Source organism: Pestalotiopsis fici, assembly GCF_000516985.1.
Source record: "Pestalotiopsis fici W106-1 unplaced genomic scaffold PFICI_Scf_3, whole genome shotgun sequence".
Taxonomy (NCBI): domain Eukaryota; kingdom Fungi; phylum Ascomycota; class Sordariomycetes; order Amphisphaeriales; family Sporocadaceae; genus Pestalotiopsis; species Pestalotiopsis fici.
Window position 1 is genome coordinate 173,901 of NW_006917093.1, and position 14,887 is coordinate 188,787.

The 14,887-nt window shown below is 49.4% G+C and overlaps 2 protein-coding genes across 2 annotated transcripts; both read left to right on the top strand.

Annotated features, from left to right (window-relative positions):
- Positions 1-9,061: 9,061 nt before the first annotated feature.
- Positions 9,062-12,289, top strand: PFICI_04255 (uncharacterized protein; the record flags this gene model as incomplete). Its single annotated transcript, XM_007832836.1, has 3 exons — positions 9,062-10,462; positions 10,763-12,097; positions 12,158-12,289. 3 exons carry the CDS (start codon positions 9,062-9,064, stop codon positions 12,287-12,289), a joined length of 2,868 nt encoding a protein of 955 aa, XP_007831027.1.
- Positions 12,290-13,610: 1,321 nt separating this feature from the next.
- Positions 13,611-14,326, top strand: PFICI_04256 (uncharacterized protein; the record flags this gene model as incomplete). Its single annotated transcript, XM_007832837.1, has 2 exons — positions 13,611-13,985; positions 14,048-14,326. The coding sequence occupies 2 exons, from the start codon at positions 13,611-13,613 to the stop codon at positions 14,324-14,326; spliced, it is 654 nt and encodes a 217-aa protein (XP_007831028.1).
- Positions 14,327-14,887: the final 561 nt, after the last annotated feature.

Consider the following 14,887-nt stretch of genomic DNA (forward strand, 5'->3'; position numbering starts at 1 on the left):
GTGATCGACGTAGCGCAACACCGGAGAAAAATGTGGGAATTAGCAAGAGTGGGAAAAATATTATGGGATGATTGCTGGCAATCTTCCTTTCATGCATGCAGGAGATGCCGAAGGCCCGAAAGAGAAGTTGGGCAGAGAAGAGAAAAATTGCGAATAAGAAAATGTTTCAAAACGACATGGACATCGTACGATGTTGCGGAGGTGGTTTTGCGGATTATAATGGATCTCCGGTATAAGCCAATCAATCCCACATGGTATCCGCAACCGTGCTCCAGAATCCAGACGAGGCTCTAGGCCTTTTCTCTCTGTCTCCCTCAGCACCAGAGTCAGCGCCTGAGGGCCCAAGCGCTGCAACGTTTTATTTTTGTTCATGTTTGCGGAGAATTATTGAAATACAGTGTACCATAGGATGCATCGAATTTGTAAGGGATTGGAAAGGGATCGTCAAGGCTGACAGTTGCTGATCCGTGCTGGGGCAATATCAACACCAAGAGTGGGAGGGGTGATTGGAGTCTCGCAAGTTTGCTATCATCATGTTATACGGGAGTTACTGTATTGTGTTTTACTATACTCTACGTGTCTTTTGGACGCAAGCATGCTTAATTTCGAGTACGGGGCATTTCGTGGCCAGCAAGACGCCCGTTGACAGAAAAAAACCAAGGGCTCGTCACAGCTCCTGGCCTTGTGGCTGTCAGAATGCGGCACAGTCACTTGGTGACAGGGCACATGTATGTCAGTCATATCATGTCATGTCAGAGTCTCCGAGGGGCTGGGTTCATGTCAACATCAGCCTCCAAGCACCTAGCCGCCAGCCCAGCAAGCCCAGCCCCAGCCATGTGCCGCCGACACTCAATTTTCGTAGGAATGAATCCGTCGTTGTGCAGGAAAAAATTCCGTAAAACGAGATGAATGCTGAATCCAGAATATTCACCCTCCTCCATCTACACTATGCCTAAAGATACGAATATCACTGGCGCCAGATTACGAGTACGGGTACCTGGAAGACAAATATGACTCGAGAAGCCCTATTCCGTCCTTTTTAGAATCGAGTAACGCCCTTTTTCACACGTGTGTTAGCTGGCGATCCGGCCACTACGAACCAGACGAATCGACAGTCCGCGTCGTAACGTGAAATTTCGTCTCATTGACTACACTTAAAAAGCAAAAAAAGGTGCAAATAAGGACCAGACGCCGTTGTCGATCCTCTTGTCTGATCGGATCAGCAAGCTTTCCAGCGCTTCAAGTTGATTTTGTGGCGTTGGTTTCCCACGTGGCAGCCTTGGAAGCCAGGGGGGTGGACTTTGCTAAAAAAACGTGGCCATGCCGCGCGAAAGCAAGCAAGCGGCTGCGCGTCAGTCAGTTCAGCGATGGCCGGCTTCGTCTGCCCTGCGCTAGGGAAGTTCGTGATGTGATTATATCGGCCGAACGGCGCCCCAGATAGATAGACTGATGGACCATAGTACTTTTGGTCTGTGGGAAGTTCAAGTGTTGCGAGGAGCGAACATTATGAGAGCTGACCGCCGAAATAGAAATGCGGCTTACTTAGTCTTGTATTTAGTACGGAATAGTCATAGTCCGACTCTGGGTAGCTAGAGCTTCGAAATCATTCGATATTCCCCCCATTTCGTCTTGGAGCGCAGGTGAGTCTAAGCCTATCTAGGTCTATTGCATGTTGCCAGGTCCAAAAGTGAAATATACTGTGTACTTTGAGCCGGCAGGTTTGCACGCCGAGTCGCCAACAGATCGATAGTATTCAATTACAGAACCCACTTTTTATTCGGTTTACTCAAAGAAGTAGTCCTGTTCTTCAAACTGATACATATCGCTCACATTTATGGTGGTAAACATATTTACTGACCATTGAAGCTAATCAATCAGTCGTGAAAGTTCCAGCGTATTATGCATTCAAGCGTACAGCTTGCATTTGCACTCGAGTGCACAGGGGCCGTGTAATCGGGAGTTTCCCGCCGCGGCTTCAGTGGTCACGCCCGTAATAGGTAGCACACAACCAAGTACGCGTCTAACGCGGTATCATTCCAAAATGGCACGACTTGCATCGATTCGAAATGTTCAATTCATACATTGTGCTCCATGTTGCGCTTCTTCTCCTGGTACTCCAAATGCTTGTCCGTATGTGTGCCTTGACAGGACGAATGCATTTATTTATTACTCGCATTGACAGTTATGCACGGGCCCTTATTCTGAGTTATACCATTTGTCATACATCCTAATAGAAAAAAAAGGATACATAGCCTCATTCGATTGTGACATTCCATATAGAAATGCGAATACGTAGACCAAAGTCGCCTGCAGCGCATTCCCTATTACGACATCCAGCCTTATTTGTCCCCGAGAGTCAGAAATTGCGACTTAAATACGGCAGGTATAGATTAGGTGAGGCATCTCTCCGGAGGTGTTATTATACTCAGGGATATCAGTAAGTACGATTCAGCAGCAGTAAGTAATTTCCATCGGCCAATGTTTGGAGCAAGCATTTAATGAAGTTTGCGAAAGTCCGACGCATATATCCGGTAGGGCTATAACGGCTGTGATAGGCATTAATATCAACATGTGGCTGCGCACTTCTAAACTTCGGTTAACTCAAGCGAAGAGACAGCCTAGTGTTTCGCGAGTTCGCAGTGTCCCAACAACCTTTACCCCAACTTGCCAACCAGACGTTGAAGAGAGGGACAAATAAAAAGATGGTTGCATGAGCATCATAAGGTTGTCCGCTGCATATCCGCGCAATACACCCATCGGACAAGAAGGGCCACGGTGCCCAGACCAATAAGTAACCATTCAGATGAAACCAAATCTGAAATGAGATAGTAATACCCGGTCAGCCATCTCTCCCACCCCCAAACCGGGGTCCTGCTTCTGGAATGAATGCCGCACCTTGGAGATGTGGATATGCAGCCAGGCAGACAAGGTTTCGCTGCTTGCTGCTGCTTGCTGCTGCACACGGCAGACGGCCGCCGGGCTGTGCTTCTTTTTTGCCCGTGGGCGTCGCTCGACCACGAGGCCACGAGGCGACCCTGCCCAGAATTTTTTTTTTTTTTTCTTGTTTGCGATCGTAGAATAAACCTAGAACGCGATGCGCCGACCCGAGATTGCACATTACGATTTTGGGGGTTCGCCGACATGGCCGGAACCTTGGAAGTCGGCCGGCTACCGGATTAGGATATTCATTGTCAATATTGTACAGAGTACAGTCGATCTTCCTGTTTGAACGTTGACCATATTTTGTATAAAATTCTCTTTCCGGCTATAGACTTGCAAGGTGATCCACCTAGTACTATAAGTCATCATGCCCAACGACAGCTCTTACGTGTTGCAAGCCCAGTAGCCACGCAACTTGCTCACCTCATTTCCTGTGCGTGGCGATCAGAAATTCCCGGTGTCTAGTGTCACCTAGCTGTCGCTCTGCCGCGGACGGATCTAAAATAAACTTTTTTTGCCTTGTCAGAACCATGTCGTTGAAGAAAAAAAAAAGTGCAACGTCAAGTGGACAACCAGGCAAGCCAGGGGCCCTGGGGAGCTGGCGCAATTATCCACTTGTCTTGCCACCTCAAATTTTTTTTTTTTTTTTTTTGATATGATCTCACCGACCTTCATATGTTTGAGGCTGCGACGAGGGAGGAAAAGAAAAATAAGTTTCACCAAAGAAGCGATGATCTTCCAGAAAACAAGGTCTGACGCTAGAAGCATTTGAGACGAGCTTTCACCCGCATCCTCCTTCTTGATGACCCCCTCGCCCCTTTTGCTAATGCTGCAAAAACTGGGGAAGTCTTTGAAGTTGGAAGCTAAACCGGCCGATGATACGAATTAGAGTTGGAAAACCCAAAACCACCGCCTCCCAGAGAAGCGCTCCAATGAGAAGTAAACTTGTGCCCATCATTTTGAGCAATTCATGCTCTTATTGCTGGTGTCGACTCGTTACCGCCACGAACATGACTTATTTGGTCTTACCATGAAAGACTATCTTCAGTGAATTGCCGCCATTTCCCGGAAACAATTCCGGCAACAAGAACATAGCAAAGGTTGTCTTAGTGTTTCAGCGCATCACTGTCATATCGAGACTGGTGCCGCACGCCAACCAACTGCCGTTTAACGTCAAGTTGCTGCGTGGCGGTTTTGCATGACATTTCATGATGACGCCAGTGTTTTTTTCCCCTTTCCCCAAGACGTCTGACGTCGAGGACCTGGAATCGGAATTCTGTGATCTAGGAGATAACCAGTGCTCCGGTACCATATTGGGTGGTGGCAAGCCTTTGTGTTTGCCCCGCGTATCAACTTCCCTAGTATACATGAACATAGCAGCCTCTCACGTCACGCCAGACCAGCAGAGCTTGCGCCTAGATGATTACTACAGGAAGCTTTTGAAGCAAGCAGTAGCCAAACACCGGACCAGATAGCCTTGTGAGAAAGGCAAAATGATCGACCCTCACGAAAACAAAAGGGTCCTGTGTTGAGGTGATTACATGCATGCCTAGGAATAGCTGCTCGAGATTTGCAACCTACAACAAGCCACTTGGGCAGACTGTGTTGCATGCCTTATGCCTAACAGGGCTAAAAAGACTGTGCTTGTCTTTTGCTGACTGTGCCTTGGGCATAAATCTACTGAATTAGCAAAAGATAAGCTGAGCTACTCATTTGCTAAGCCAGTGCGAACGTTAGGCACATAATGAGCATCATACCCAAGTCGGGGACTCATGTTGCGAATGGTTGAACTGTTAGACGCTCTGCACTACTTGTCTCTTGATATTCTGACCACCATCTGCATTTGGTATTTATTCGCACCCAACTTGCTGCATCATCTGCACGTGCATCCACATGGTTTGCACCCATACCTTACCTATGTGGCCGTTCAGCCAACCAGCTCGCCATACTCGGACGGCTGGAGACCAGACGAGCCAGGTAACAGCTTAGTGACGTGAAGGGGCATTATGAGGACGGTATTCGGACATATTTTACCGCGTTTGTTCTCTATCCTGCCACACAATTTTATACTACTGTGCACTGCTATGACTAACTCCAATAGCGAGCCTAGTACGAACACATTATATAGCATCGCGGCAACTATGCTGTGTCGCAGTACCATCAGTCTCAGCTTCAGTCGCAGTCAGATGTTGCCCAATTGGAGGGAAACCAAAGAGGCGGTGACTCGCCAACAAGTCCATGAGGATCGGAGAATGTTTGTGTATCATCCTACGTCTCGTCTACCATTGTCAGCTGTTGTTGTTGTTGTTGTCCGTCATGTTCATATGGCCATTTGTTGTTCAGCGCTTTTCGGGATTTGAAGCCAGTCAGGGGAGACCGCTCATTGCAATTTCGCGACCCGGCATCCCCAGGCCGCGGTGTCTCCGTGTAGGGGTCGCCCGTTTGGAAGTTCGCACGCCCACAAATTCTGGTCAAGGGCTCAAGAACCACGGACCCGTGAAACTGTGGATACGAAGTCAGTCAGTCAGTCGAGTGATGAAAGAGTCTAACGTAGTATGGTCACTACTCAACAAGTGTGGAGTCACGATGTCCTGCTCTGCTTGCTTGGCCAGCGAATGCAACGGATCTGATGGGCCAGAAAAGAAAAAAAAAACACACAAGGCCGCCATCATGTACCTGTATGAAAAGACCTTGCCGAAAACAAGTTGCACTAGACGAGGGTTGACAAGATCCCTGACAGCCACGCGCAGATCTGACGGCCTGGCAAATCGGTGCTGACGGTGTTGCAACAGAGACGAGCCAGACACAAAGCTGGCTGGGAGGTTATTGGGTTGCTAGGTATTTGAAGGCTGAAAAGTAAGCTGGTACCAACCATGCCTGTGGTTGCATCCAAGTGGACCCCTCGTCTGCCCGCTGGCACCATCGGCAGCAATGCGTGGGAAAACGCATGGAGGCCATGCTTTACTGACTTTACCTTGATCAGTGGCCGAGACGAATCAGATCCCAGTTTGGCCATGTACGGTGTCCCAATTCCTACATACCATGTGGCTCATGCGCTGCTGGCTCGTGGAGCTGGGGAGCGCGTGGTGTGGTGCGGTGCCCTGTCGACACGCCGCCGTCTCCTCTCCTTTGTATCAGACCGACCCCACATCATCATCTTGACCTTTTTTTTTTTTCTTCTTGCCCTCTCACTCTCACTCTCTAACACAGTATGTCAGCGTCTGGCAGCACACAGTACTCATGCATACGTAGAGTTGAGTCCATCTAATAATCCCAACCTTGCCCAGCAGAATAAATAAGCCGATGCCGAGCGTGTCCAGGGCGAGGTTAAATCTTCAGGCATATATGCACCGCCGAGGGCGAAACGGTAGGACTCCCCCAGTACGACTTGTTAGAATGCTACACAGCTGCAGTCAGCTTTTTAGGAAAAGAGAAAATATAGAGAAACAAATAAAAAAGTCTCTCCTTTTTGGCGACAAGGTGTACCGGTATGAGTTCCGATCGGGTTACTGGCACGGCACATCAGCCCATCAGCGGGCATATATGTGACTATCGTACATACAAGGAAGGCCTCACTCATTCATCGCCGCCCTGGAAGCCCCGAGGCGGCAATCGTGCTAGGCTACAGGAATAAATGATAGAACGTCTTCCACGGAAAGATTCCTTCTGCATACGAGTGTGGTTGCACCACTGCCATGTGGCTCGGTTTTGCCTCTATGCCGTGATTGTGCCACTGAGATGAGGTGCTGCTGCCTACCCTCACTCATGCCCGCAAACAAACGGGTCAGTAATTATTGGCTGCTGCATATGTTGTCTCTGTCAGCCGTTGTAAGATGACCTCACTACCTGGCACCGCGGCAAGACGATTTGCGAGGGCCGCCCAGATCCCCTTCGTTTCGGCATTGGTGACAAGAATCGAGAGAACACGGCAATTCCCCCCTGCTAGTGACTCCTTTGGATGCCCGCTTCGTAATGGGTGAGATGACAGTTTGAGGATAGAGACAGACCTATTTTAGGCGACTGACCACGGAGACAAAAAGAGATTTGAGTGTGCTTGTTTGTTCTCTTTGCAAGTGCCGTAGTCCAGACCGTTCGGAAGATCATCTCTAATATCTTGGTATCTAGGAGGTCCGGCTTGGTCGGTTGCTTGGATTGGGTTGGGTTGGGTTACGGCTTCATCTGTCAGCAACCAGGTCTGTAATCTGTACCTGGCAAAAGACCATGTATGATTCAATATACCGACTCTTCCTGGACCCTTTATTCGGTTATCGGTGAAGATTTGTAACACAGAGGAGGAGGACAGGCATCTTGGCTCACAAGAGTTATCTATCTCTTGCTACGTAGCCAAGTGGTAGCCATGTCGCACCCCACGTATCTTCAGTCTGCCCTTTGCAAACACGACATTTTTGGACAAAGCTGTAATAACTTTGGGCAAGGGTCCGTCCGCTCTTTCAAAGCATCTCTTGGAGGGACATTGTTCCAAACGTCGAGTCTCCCGCCCACGTGTTATTATTATCTATTGTTATCATCATTTTATACCAAGCCACTGTTCCTCTGCGGTACCATGTTCACTTCTCAGTCAATGATGACATATCCATTGGCCGAAATGCAAATCCATAAGACCTGGACAGAAGAGGTATTATTACTGGAGGCGTGCATCCATTCATGGATGATGGATCTGTCGGAGAAGACAAAACCATGTGCTAAAATCCGACACACAGTGTGGGCGGGGTTACAGGCGTTGGCCCCCAGAGCTGGAGGGGGGCGCCCCTTCCAGAGCGCTGATTTTTTACCCTTTTCTTCCTAACCCACAGGCAATGTCGAACGAACTGCTTCTGCTTAGCCTACTATGTAGCATGTGCGCACTGCAGCACGCACGAGAGCAGGTAGCAGCAGCATACGGACTAGCGCCGCAGATGCAGGAAGAAGAAAAAGAAAACCTCCCCTCTTTTTTTCTCAAGGCCCGCCCCCCAAGACAACACACATGGCAACGCTTGCACACACCCGTTTCTGTAAACCCATTCCCGGTTATGATTTGTAGTACCGCTTATTCCCATTCCCAGATTTCGCCTGCAAACGCACAAAGGAATAGAATGGGAAAGGGCGGGACTTTATCACAAGTTGATTACAACACTACCTACCTACATAAATGTAATATCTATGCAGGTGCTTATATTCGCCCCCAACCAACCAGGCCAAGATCGCTACTTAGTCTGTAGGGGTATGTCAATCTCTATCATCTTCATTAGATATCACATTTATTATCTAGTGCAGAGCAAGGTCGGCCGCACTCTGCAGTATACAGTATATTTGTTTATTCAATTTATTCTTGCTATACGTTTACATACGTACACACTCAACTGGCCTCAATCAGAGCACTACAATAGATGGGGGAGGAGGGACAAGAGCGGCGTGTCGGACATATTGACAGGCACACCACACGATGCACCTACATATGCATTATTCACGCGGTTCCTTTCCGAATGGCCACCCCCCTTTTTGTTCTTTCTCCCAGACGAATTCCGTACTACAGAAGAAAGAGCCAGTTCTCTTTGAATGTGATGAATGGGGTATTTTAGGTACTTGGTTGATAGATGAGCTGAATGCGAATGAACGGATGCTAAAGAGACGATCATCGACTACGATTCCGTACAGTATGACTACAACGGAGGGAAGGAAGGAAAAAAAAAAAAAAAATGGATGGAGGCGACGACCGCAGCATGTACAGTACACTGAGCGCTGACAGACACTACCGCATGAGCAAAATCTCCATGGGTACTGATACCTTCGCACGCGAGTTCTTACATTTTTTCCCCCCCTCCCCTCCTGCTGCTCTCCCTTTCCATGACCCTGGTGCCTCGTTTTTCAGGGGAACCCCGGCTTCTGTTGAACTGACTTTCTCCTCCTAAACCACATGGCGACCCGCACCTATCAAGCCTAGTTGGAAAAACCCCCCTCTTTTATTTTTTTCTTTCTTTTCTTCAACCACGCTCTCTGGCCCCGGCCCGCAAGCGTCTTCCTTTTTAATTCCATATTTGAATCAGTGTGAATGGGCTACGGGCTGGTTTTTCGATCGTCGTACTACTGTGTTTTCCTTGCCCGGCTACTAATTTGGCGGTAGATGGCTGCTCTGGCTTTGCGAAACCAAAACCAGAACCAGCCGAATCCGTCTAGCACGAGCACTAAAACGAGCACCACCAATCCCGCCGTCGCCGCATTGTCTAACGCAAACACTACTCCCTTCACTAATTCCACTGCTGTAGCAGAAGTAGAACCAGAACCAGCTGCTGGGGCTTCTGTCACCTCTGTTCCGCCTTCTTGTCCTGCTGCTACTGCTGCTGCTGCTGCTACTACTACTTCTCCGCTGCCTTCTCGTCTCACGCCAGGAAAAGGCCTGCCCAAGGTGGACACGGATCACAAACCCGCTCCGCCTTCCTCTGCGGGCCTAGAAGCCAACCACGTCCAAGCGACGACCGCCTCTACTACTACCACCACGCCTACGACTACGACTACTCCTCTTATTATTGCTTCTTCTTCTTCTTCTTCTACTCCTACTACTACTACCTCTTTGTCAGTTCCCACTACTGCTAGTAATAGTAGTAGCAACCAAAGTAGTAGCAAAAATAGTAGTACCACCGCTTCTTCTTCGTCGCCTCCTTGTGCCACGGCTCATCAAGCTACTACTGCTGCTACTTTCCTCTACTCCTCTGCCGGTCCCTGTCCCTGCTCGAGTCCCGGTCCTGGTCTCAGTAGTGCCAGCTCCAGTTTGAGTCTGGGTACCAGCAGCAGTACCATTACTACTACTTCTACTAGAACCGCCAGCACCACCACAAGCCGCAGTCTGAGCGGCAGTAGTAATAACAGCGCAAGCCCAGCCAAACCCACATCATCATCATCCTCCTCCTCCACGTCCACGGCTCTGGCTTTCGTCGAAGCTTCTCCCGACGGCCCCATTGCTTCTACCTTGAACAATTCCCGTCAACACCAATTGACCGCATCCACCAGCACCACTCCATCCTCCTCCCTGTTGTCACCGTCCACAACAACAAAACCACTACAGAAACCTGGTGGTCTCCTAGATTTTGCTCGGTCTTTTTCTTATACACCATCACCACACTCTCCTGCTGCCGCTGCCGCCGAGCCCGCCGTGGTGCGTCCCCGCAACTCGTCCAGTGCACTCGCTCGTCTGAGCCTTCTTCACAACAACTTCCTCAGCTTGAGCCGGCCTCTCTCCTTTACTCCTGCTCTCGACTCTCCCACCAGTGCCGGTGATCTCTCTCCTCGTTTTGGCGCCTTTTCCGCCAACTCGTCCGCCGCGACAACTCCCGCAGTGCCTTGCAGTCCTCAATTTGAAGGCAAGCGCTCCAGCCAACTGTCGCTCGTGGGGGACCCTATTTCCAGGCCTTACAGCGAGACGGACCCCAACACAACACCGCCAATTCTCATAAAAGCCGAGAAAAAGATGCATCAAACATCGTCGAGGCTGCTCCGAATGACGGACGATGACCGTCCATTCACGAGGGTAAGTCAAAGATGAAATTTTGCGATTTTTGGACTGTTCAGACATGTTCTTCAAGTTACGAACATGGGTCTTTTCGCATCATCACTGTCATTTATCTGCGCATTCTGCAGCAAAATGGGGAACAGGGTTTTCGTGCCAAAGGGGGAACAAGATCAATGATTGGTGACTCGAACATGTGCACCTCTTTTTGACCACAGGCAACTGCATCTGTTACTGTTATTCTCTTGGCCAATGGCATTCTACCCATCTGCGCCCCCGAGTCCTTGAGTAAACGGTCTCGCTAACATTATTCTGCTCTAGGATTTCAAGGACTTGTTCTCGACCCTGATCGTCAGTTTATTACCACTGGGTGCACACCGAGTGCGTTTGACGAGGGTGGAACACACCTTCCTGTCGGAAGATGCCATTAACAACCTGGGCTCGCTCAAGTTCTCGCAGTCTAACCGTATGCCAGATCCCAAGGATCCTTCGCGTATCGTCACAACTACAACCACCACCACCTTTTCCATGGCCAAGGACATGGCAAGATCGATATGTCAGCGATTTGTGGAGGCAAGATTTATCGAATCCGCTGATGGCAAGCTGCAACAAGTCTACACTATGAAGGGGTCTGTTTGGCAGCTGACGCCAAAGGGAGTCGCCATTTTGGACACTTTCTGCTCTCGAAACGGCATTCAACAAAGACAAATCGGTGACCTGGTTGCTACAGGAGTCAGTCAATTGGTCATCCTAGAAAGAGACGCCCAGTCGGACAAGATTGTCATGGACCGGGGAACGATGGAGGTTGTTTTTCGACGTTTCTGTGGTGCAAACGGCCTCAATCTCAAGTCTAGCGTCAGTTCTGCCGACTCTGATTCGCTCAGCGACTATCGCGATGGAATGACTGGTGTCAAGATGGCTATTGAGCGAAAGATTACGGGTAAGACGTTCAAGGAGACCTTTACCGGCAAGGGCTGCTCGGACTGGCTGATGGACTGCGCTACCACCGTGGACCGTCGGGAAACATACGAGATGGCTTCCCTTTTCGTCGAATATGGTTTGATGGAGTCGGTACAACAAGACCGAGGTTACATGGCCAACTCGTCGTCTGGCGCCCTTTTCCAGCCCACAAAGAATGCCATTTACCAAATGACGGCTAGAGGCCGAGAAGTCTTCAACGGAGCTGGTGGCCGGGGTCGCACATCGGAAAGCGAAAGCACCATCTCGGCACGTCCTGGTATTGCCCGTGATTCCAACACTCAGCGTCTGGACAAGATCCTGAATGATGCTGCTTTGAGACTGCTGTTCCGTGAGAATCTTCGCGAGACGCATTGCGAAGAGAACTTGTCATTTTATCTGGATGTTGACGAGTTTGTTCGGGGATGCCGGCAGGCAATTCGTTCTGCCCAGAAGAACCCCAATGCCACCTCCATGGACGGGATCAAGGAGATCATGGCCCAAGCTTACGGCATTTACAATGCATTCTTGGCCCCCGGCTCTCCTTGCGAGCTGAACATTGACCACCAGCTTCGTAACAACTTGGCCACCCGCATGACCAAGGCTGTAGGACAAGATGTCGCTATGATCGACACCCTACACGAGGTGACGGCTCTGTTCGAGGATGCACAGAATGCTGTCTTCAAGCTGATGGCTAGTGTATGTCATCATGTCTACTCCCCTCGCCCTTGTGAAATACTTTGCTGACCCCCAACATAGGACTCGGTACCCAAATTCCTGCGCAACGCAAAATACGAGAACACCCTCAAGAACTACGATTTCGATAACATTGCCGGACTTCCTGGAGGTCGTGTTCCGGAGAGGAGCCAGAGCAGGTCTAACCGAAAGTAAATGTTCCAATCCTGTCGCGGCTGCCACGACGGGAGTGACACTACCTGACTGCTGCGGTCGAAGGACTTTTCCAGACCAACAATCCTCACTGGATAGCTTGATCGATCGACGATATACCCAGGGCGATGCTGTTTAGCCTCGCAGGCTCGCTATTTTTCTGTGCATACAACGCATGTGTTCTCCGAGCGTGTTCATCTTCGATCAACCTAATACGATCCCTTCAAGGCTCTGTTTTACCACAGTCAAGACTTTACTGCATTTCTGGACAATGATGGCGTTGGAAGGATAATAAACCAGCATAGACGTTTCCTCCAGCACCACGCCAACCGTGAAAGTCAATGATGACCTTTTAGTGGGGATTTTTGTTTCAGTCTTTTTTCTCTTTTTTCTTTTTTTTTATCCAAACTCTTGTTCATTTTCTTTGTCAATTCGGCTGATTCGGGCCCATACACAAGGCATTCAAGGGGTGAAGTCTGGGAAGGAAAATCATATCCTCCTGGATGTGCCTTCGGTTTTCGAGCTGAAGCAATACAGCGTTTTCTAGGAAACGCGAGGGGAGGGACATAAACAACCGACTGTTGTGGTGAAAGAGGGGAAAGGGAAGCGTCATGATTAATCGTCCTCAAGAGGGGTCATTCCGATTATCTCGATGTGCCCATGAGAGTTACGTACCTTGAACGACTATCCGGACGGGCTACTGTCCAATCATATTCTCGACCACCTGTATATACAAGACAAAATTAAACAGAGACACCGGTACAATACCAAGGTCCTCGAGATGAATATTAAAAATCCAGCTTAAAAAGACGAATGCATATCTGTATGAAGCCTGGTGAAAGGGATGATGAGCTTTCAATTGTGGTCGAGTATGGAATGTCTCGGAGCAACGAGTCCAGCTTCGCCCTGGCTGGAACGCACTTCTCCATACTGGCTGAAAGTGACATTCCAAGGTCCACCCCAAGCATTCTCTTTAACTGCTGTTTTGTTTTGTTCCTCGCCTCGCCTACTGTGTCCATTGGACTAATCTGGGTATTTAGTGTTTAATTGCAGATTCTTTCGTGCACAACAGTAACACAATCCACACAATCGTCACGTAGTCGCTGTGTGCTTAAAGACAGCTCTTCTTCGAACTGAAGGGAAACATCTTGCTCTACTTCCAGCGTCATCAGTTCTTGACTTGCCCAGTTCTTTCGCTTACAGTCGCTCATTACAACACTGCTACTTTTGCATTTTCTCTGCTTCTTGCAGATTCAGAAGGGATTCATCACCAATCTTCAAACTTCTCCAAGACACTTCACGTTTACAGACCCAAAAATTCAACATGCAATCTAGGGCTGTCCTCTTTGGCTTTGTCGCCGCCGCCTCGGCACAGACCTCTGACAACACCAGCACGGAAACGGGCTCCATGACCGAAATGGCCTCGACCCTCGTCACTGCCTCGCCCATGGTCACAACCGAACCATCTTCGACTGCTGCCGCCATGATGAACGGTACTATCATTGACGCCGGAGCGGCCGCGAGCAGCGGTAATGCTACATGGACCTACTTTAACACCACTGTCACGGCTACTGTGGTCGTAGCCGAGCTCACCACCTTCTGCGGTGCTGCCACCACTCTGACTTTTAACGGTGTCGAGTTCCCGGCCACCGAGGGCGAAACTATTACCATTACCAACTGCCCTTGCACTGTCACAACCGTAAGTCTTCTCGGCCCTTTTCACTCCTAAATGGCCCACGCTCACATGGGACAAAATAAAAGACCACCCCAACCTTGACCTCTGAGATCTGTCCTGGTCCCACGGGTGGCGCGGGCTCTTCTGCTGTTCCTCCCCCTCCCCCTCCTCCTCCGGCCAATAATGCTGCTTCCGGTGGCGGCGAGGCCGCGACAGTTCCCGGTGCCGCCTCAGCCAGCACATATGTGGCGCCCAGCGCGCCAACCTCGGGCGTTGTCGAGGTTTCCGCAGCGTCGTCCTTTTCGAGCAGCATGGGACTGTTGGGCGCCGCGATTATTGGATTCGCTGGGCTTATTTCCCTATAAAAAAGAGGATGACCTGGGTTTCACTCCCAACACAACCTTGTTGGAGGACTTGACGTCAAAAATGATGATGAGACCATGATGTCTTTTTTTGATCTCATGAGGATGGGTATGAGAGGAGGAAAGGGTAAAGTGTTCATGGTGCTGCTTTGTTTTGTATGTCTTGTCTTTTAAAACATTCATGTTATTGCCCCGAAACGGAGTAAACGGCACGGAAATCAATATGGATATCTTTGGGCAACCTAAAGGGCAGCTTAAGGAGAAAAGAGGGGAGTTGAATGTCGTTCTTTACTACACTCATGGTTCGCAAATTTTGGTTTGGGATGCACAATATTGTTCTTTTCTCTTTGAGCTGTTGTAATTACAATAGGATTTTGAATTCATCCCTTCTTGCTATTGTTATAGGTTCTCTTGCTCGCCCTCAGATATTTGGTGTACATCATGTTCAAGCGAGTTTCAGGTATTCGTTGCCATCCTACTTCGTATGCCTGAAAAGGAACCAAGCAAATTTCGAATAGTTCACATGTGGTTTCGCCGAACTGTCTGAGCTTCATCCCCCCCCCC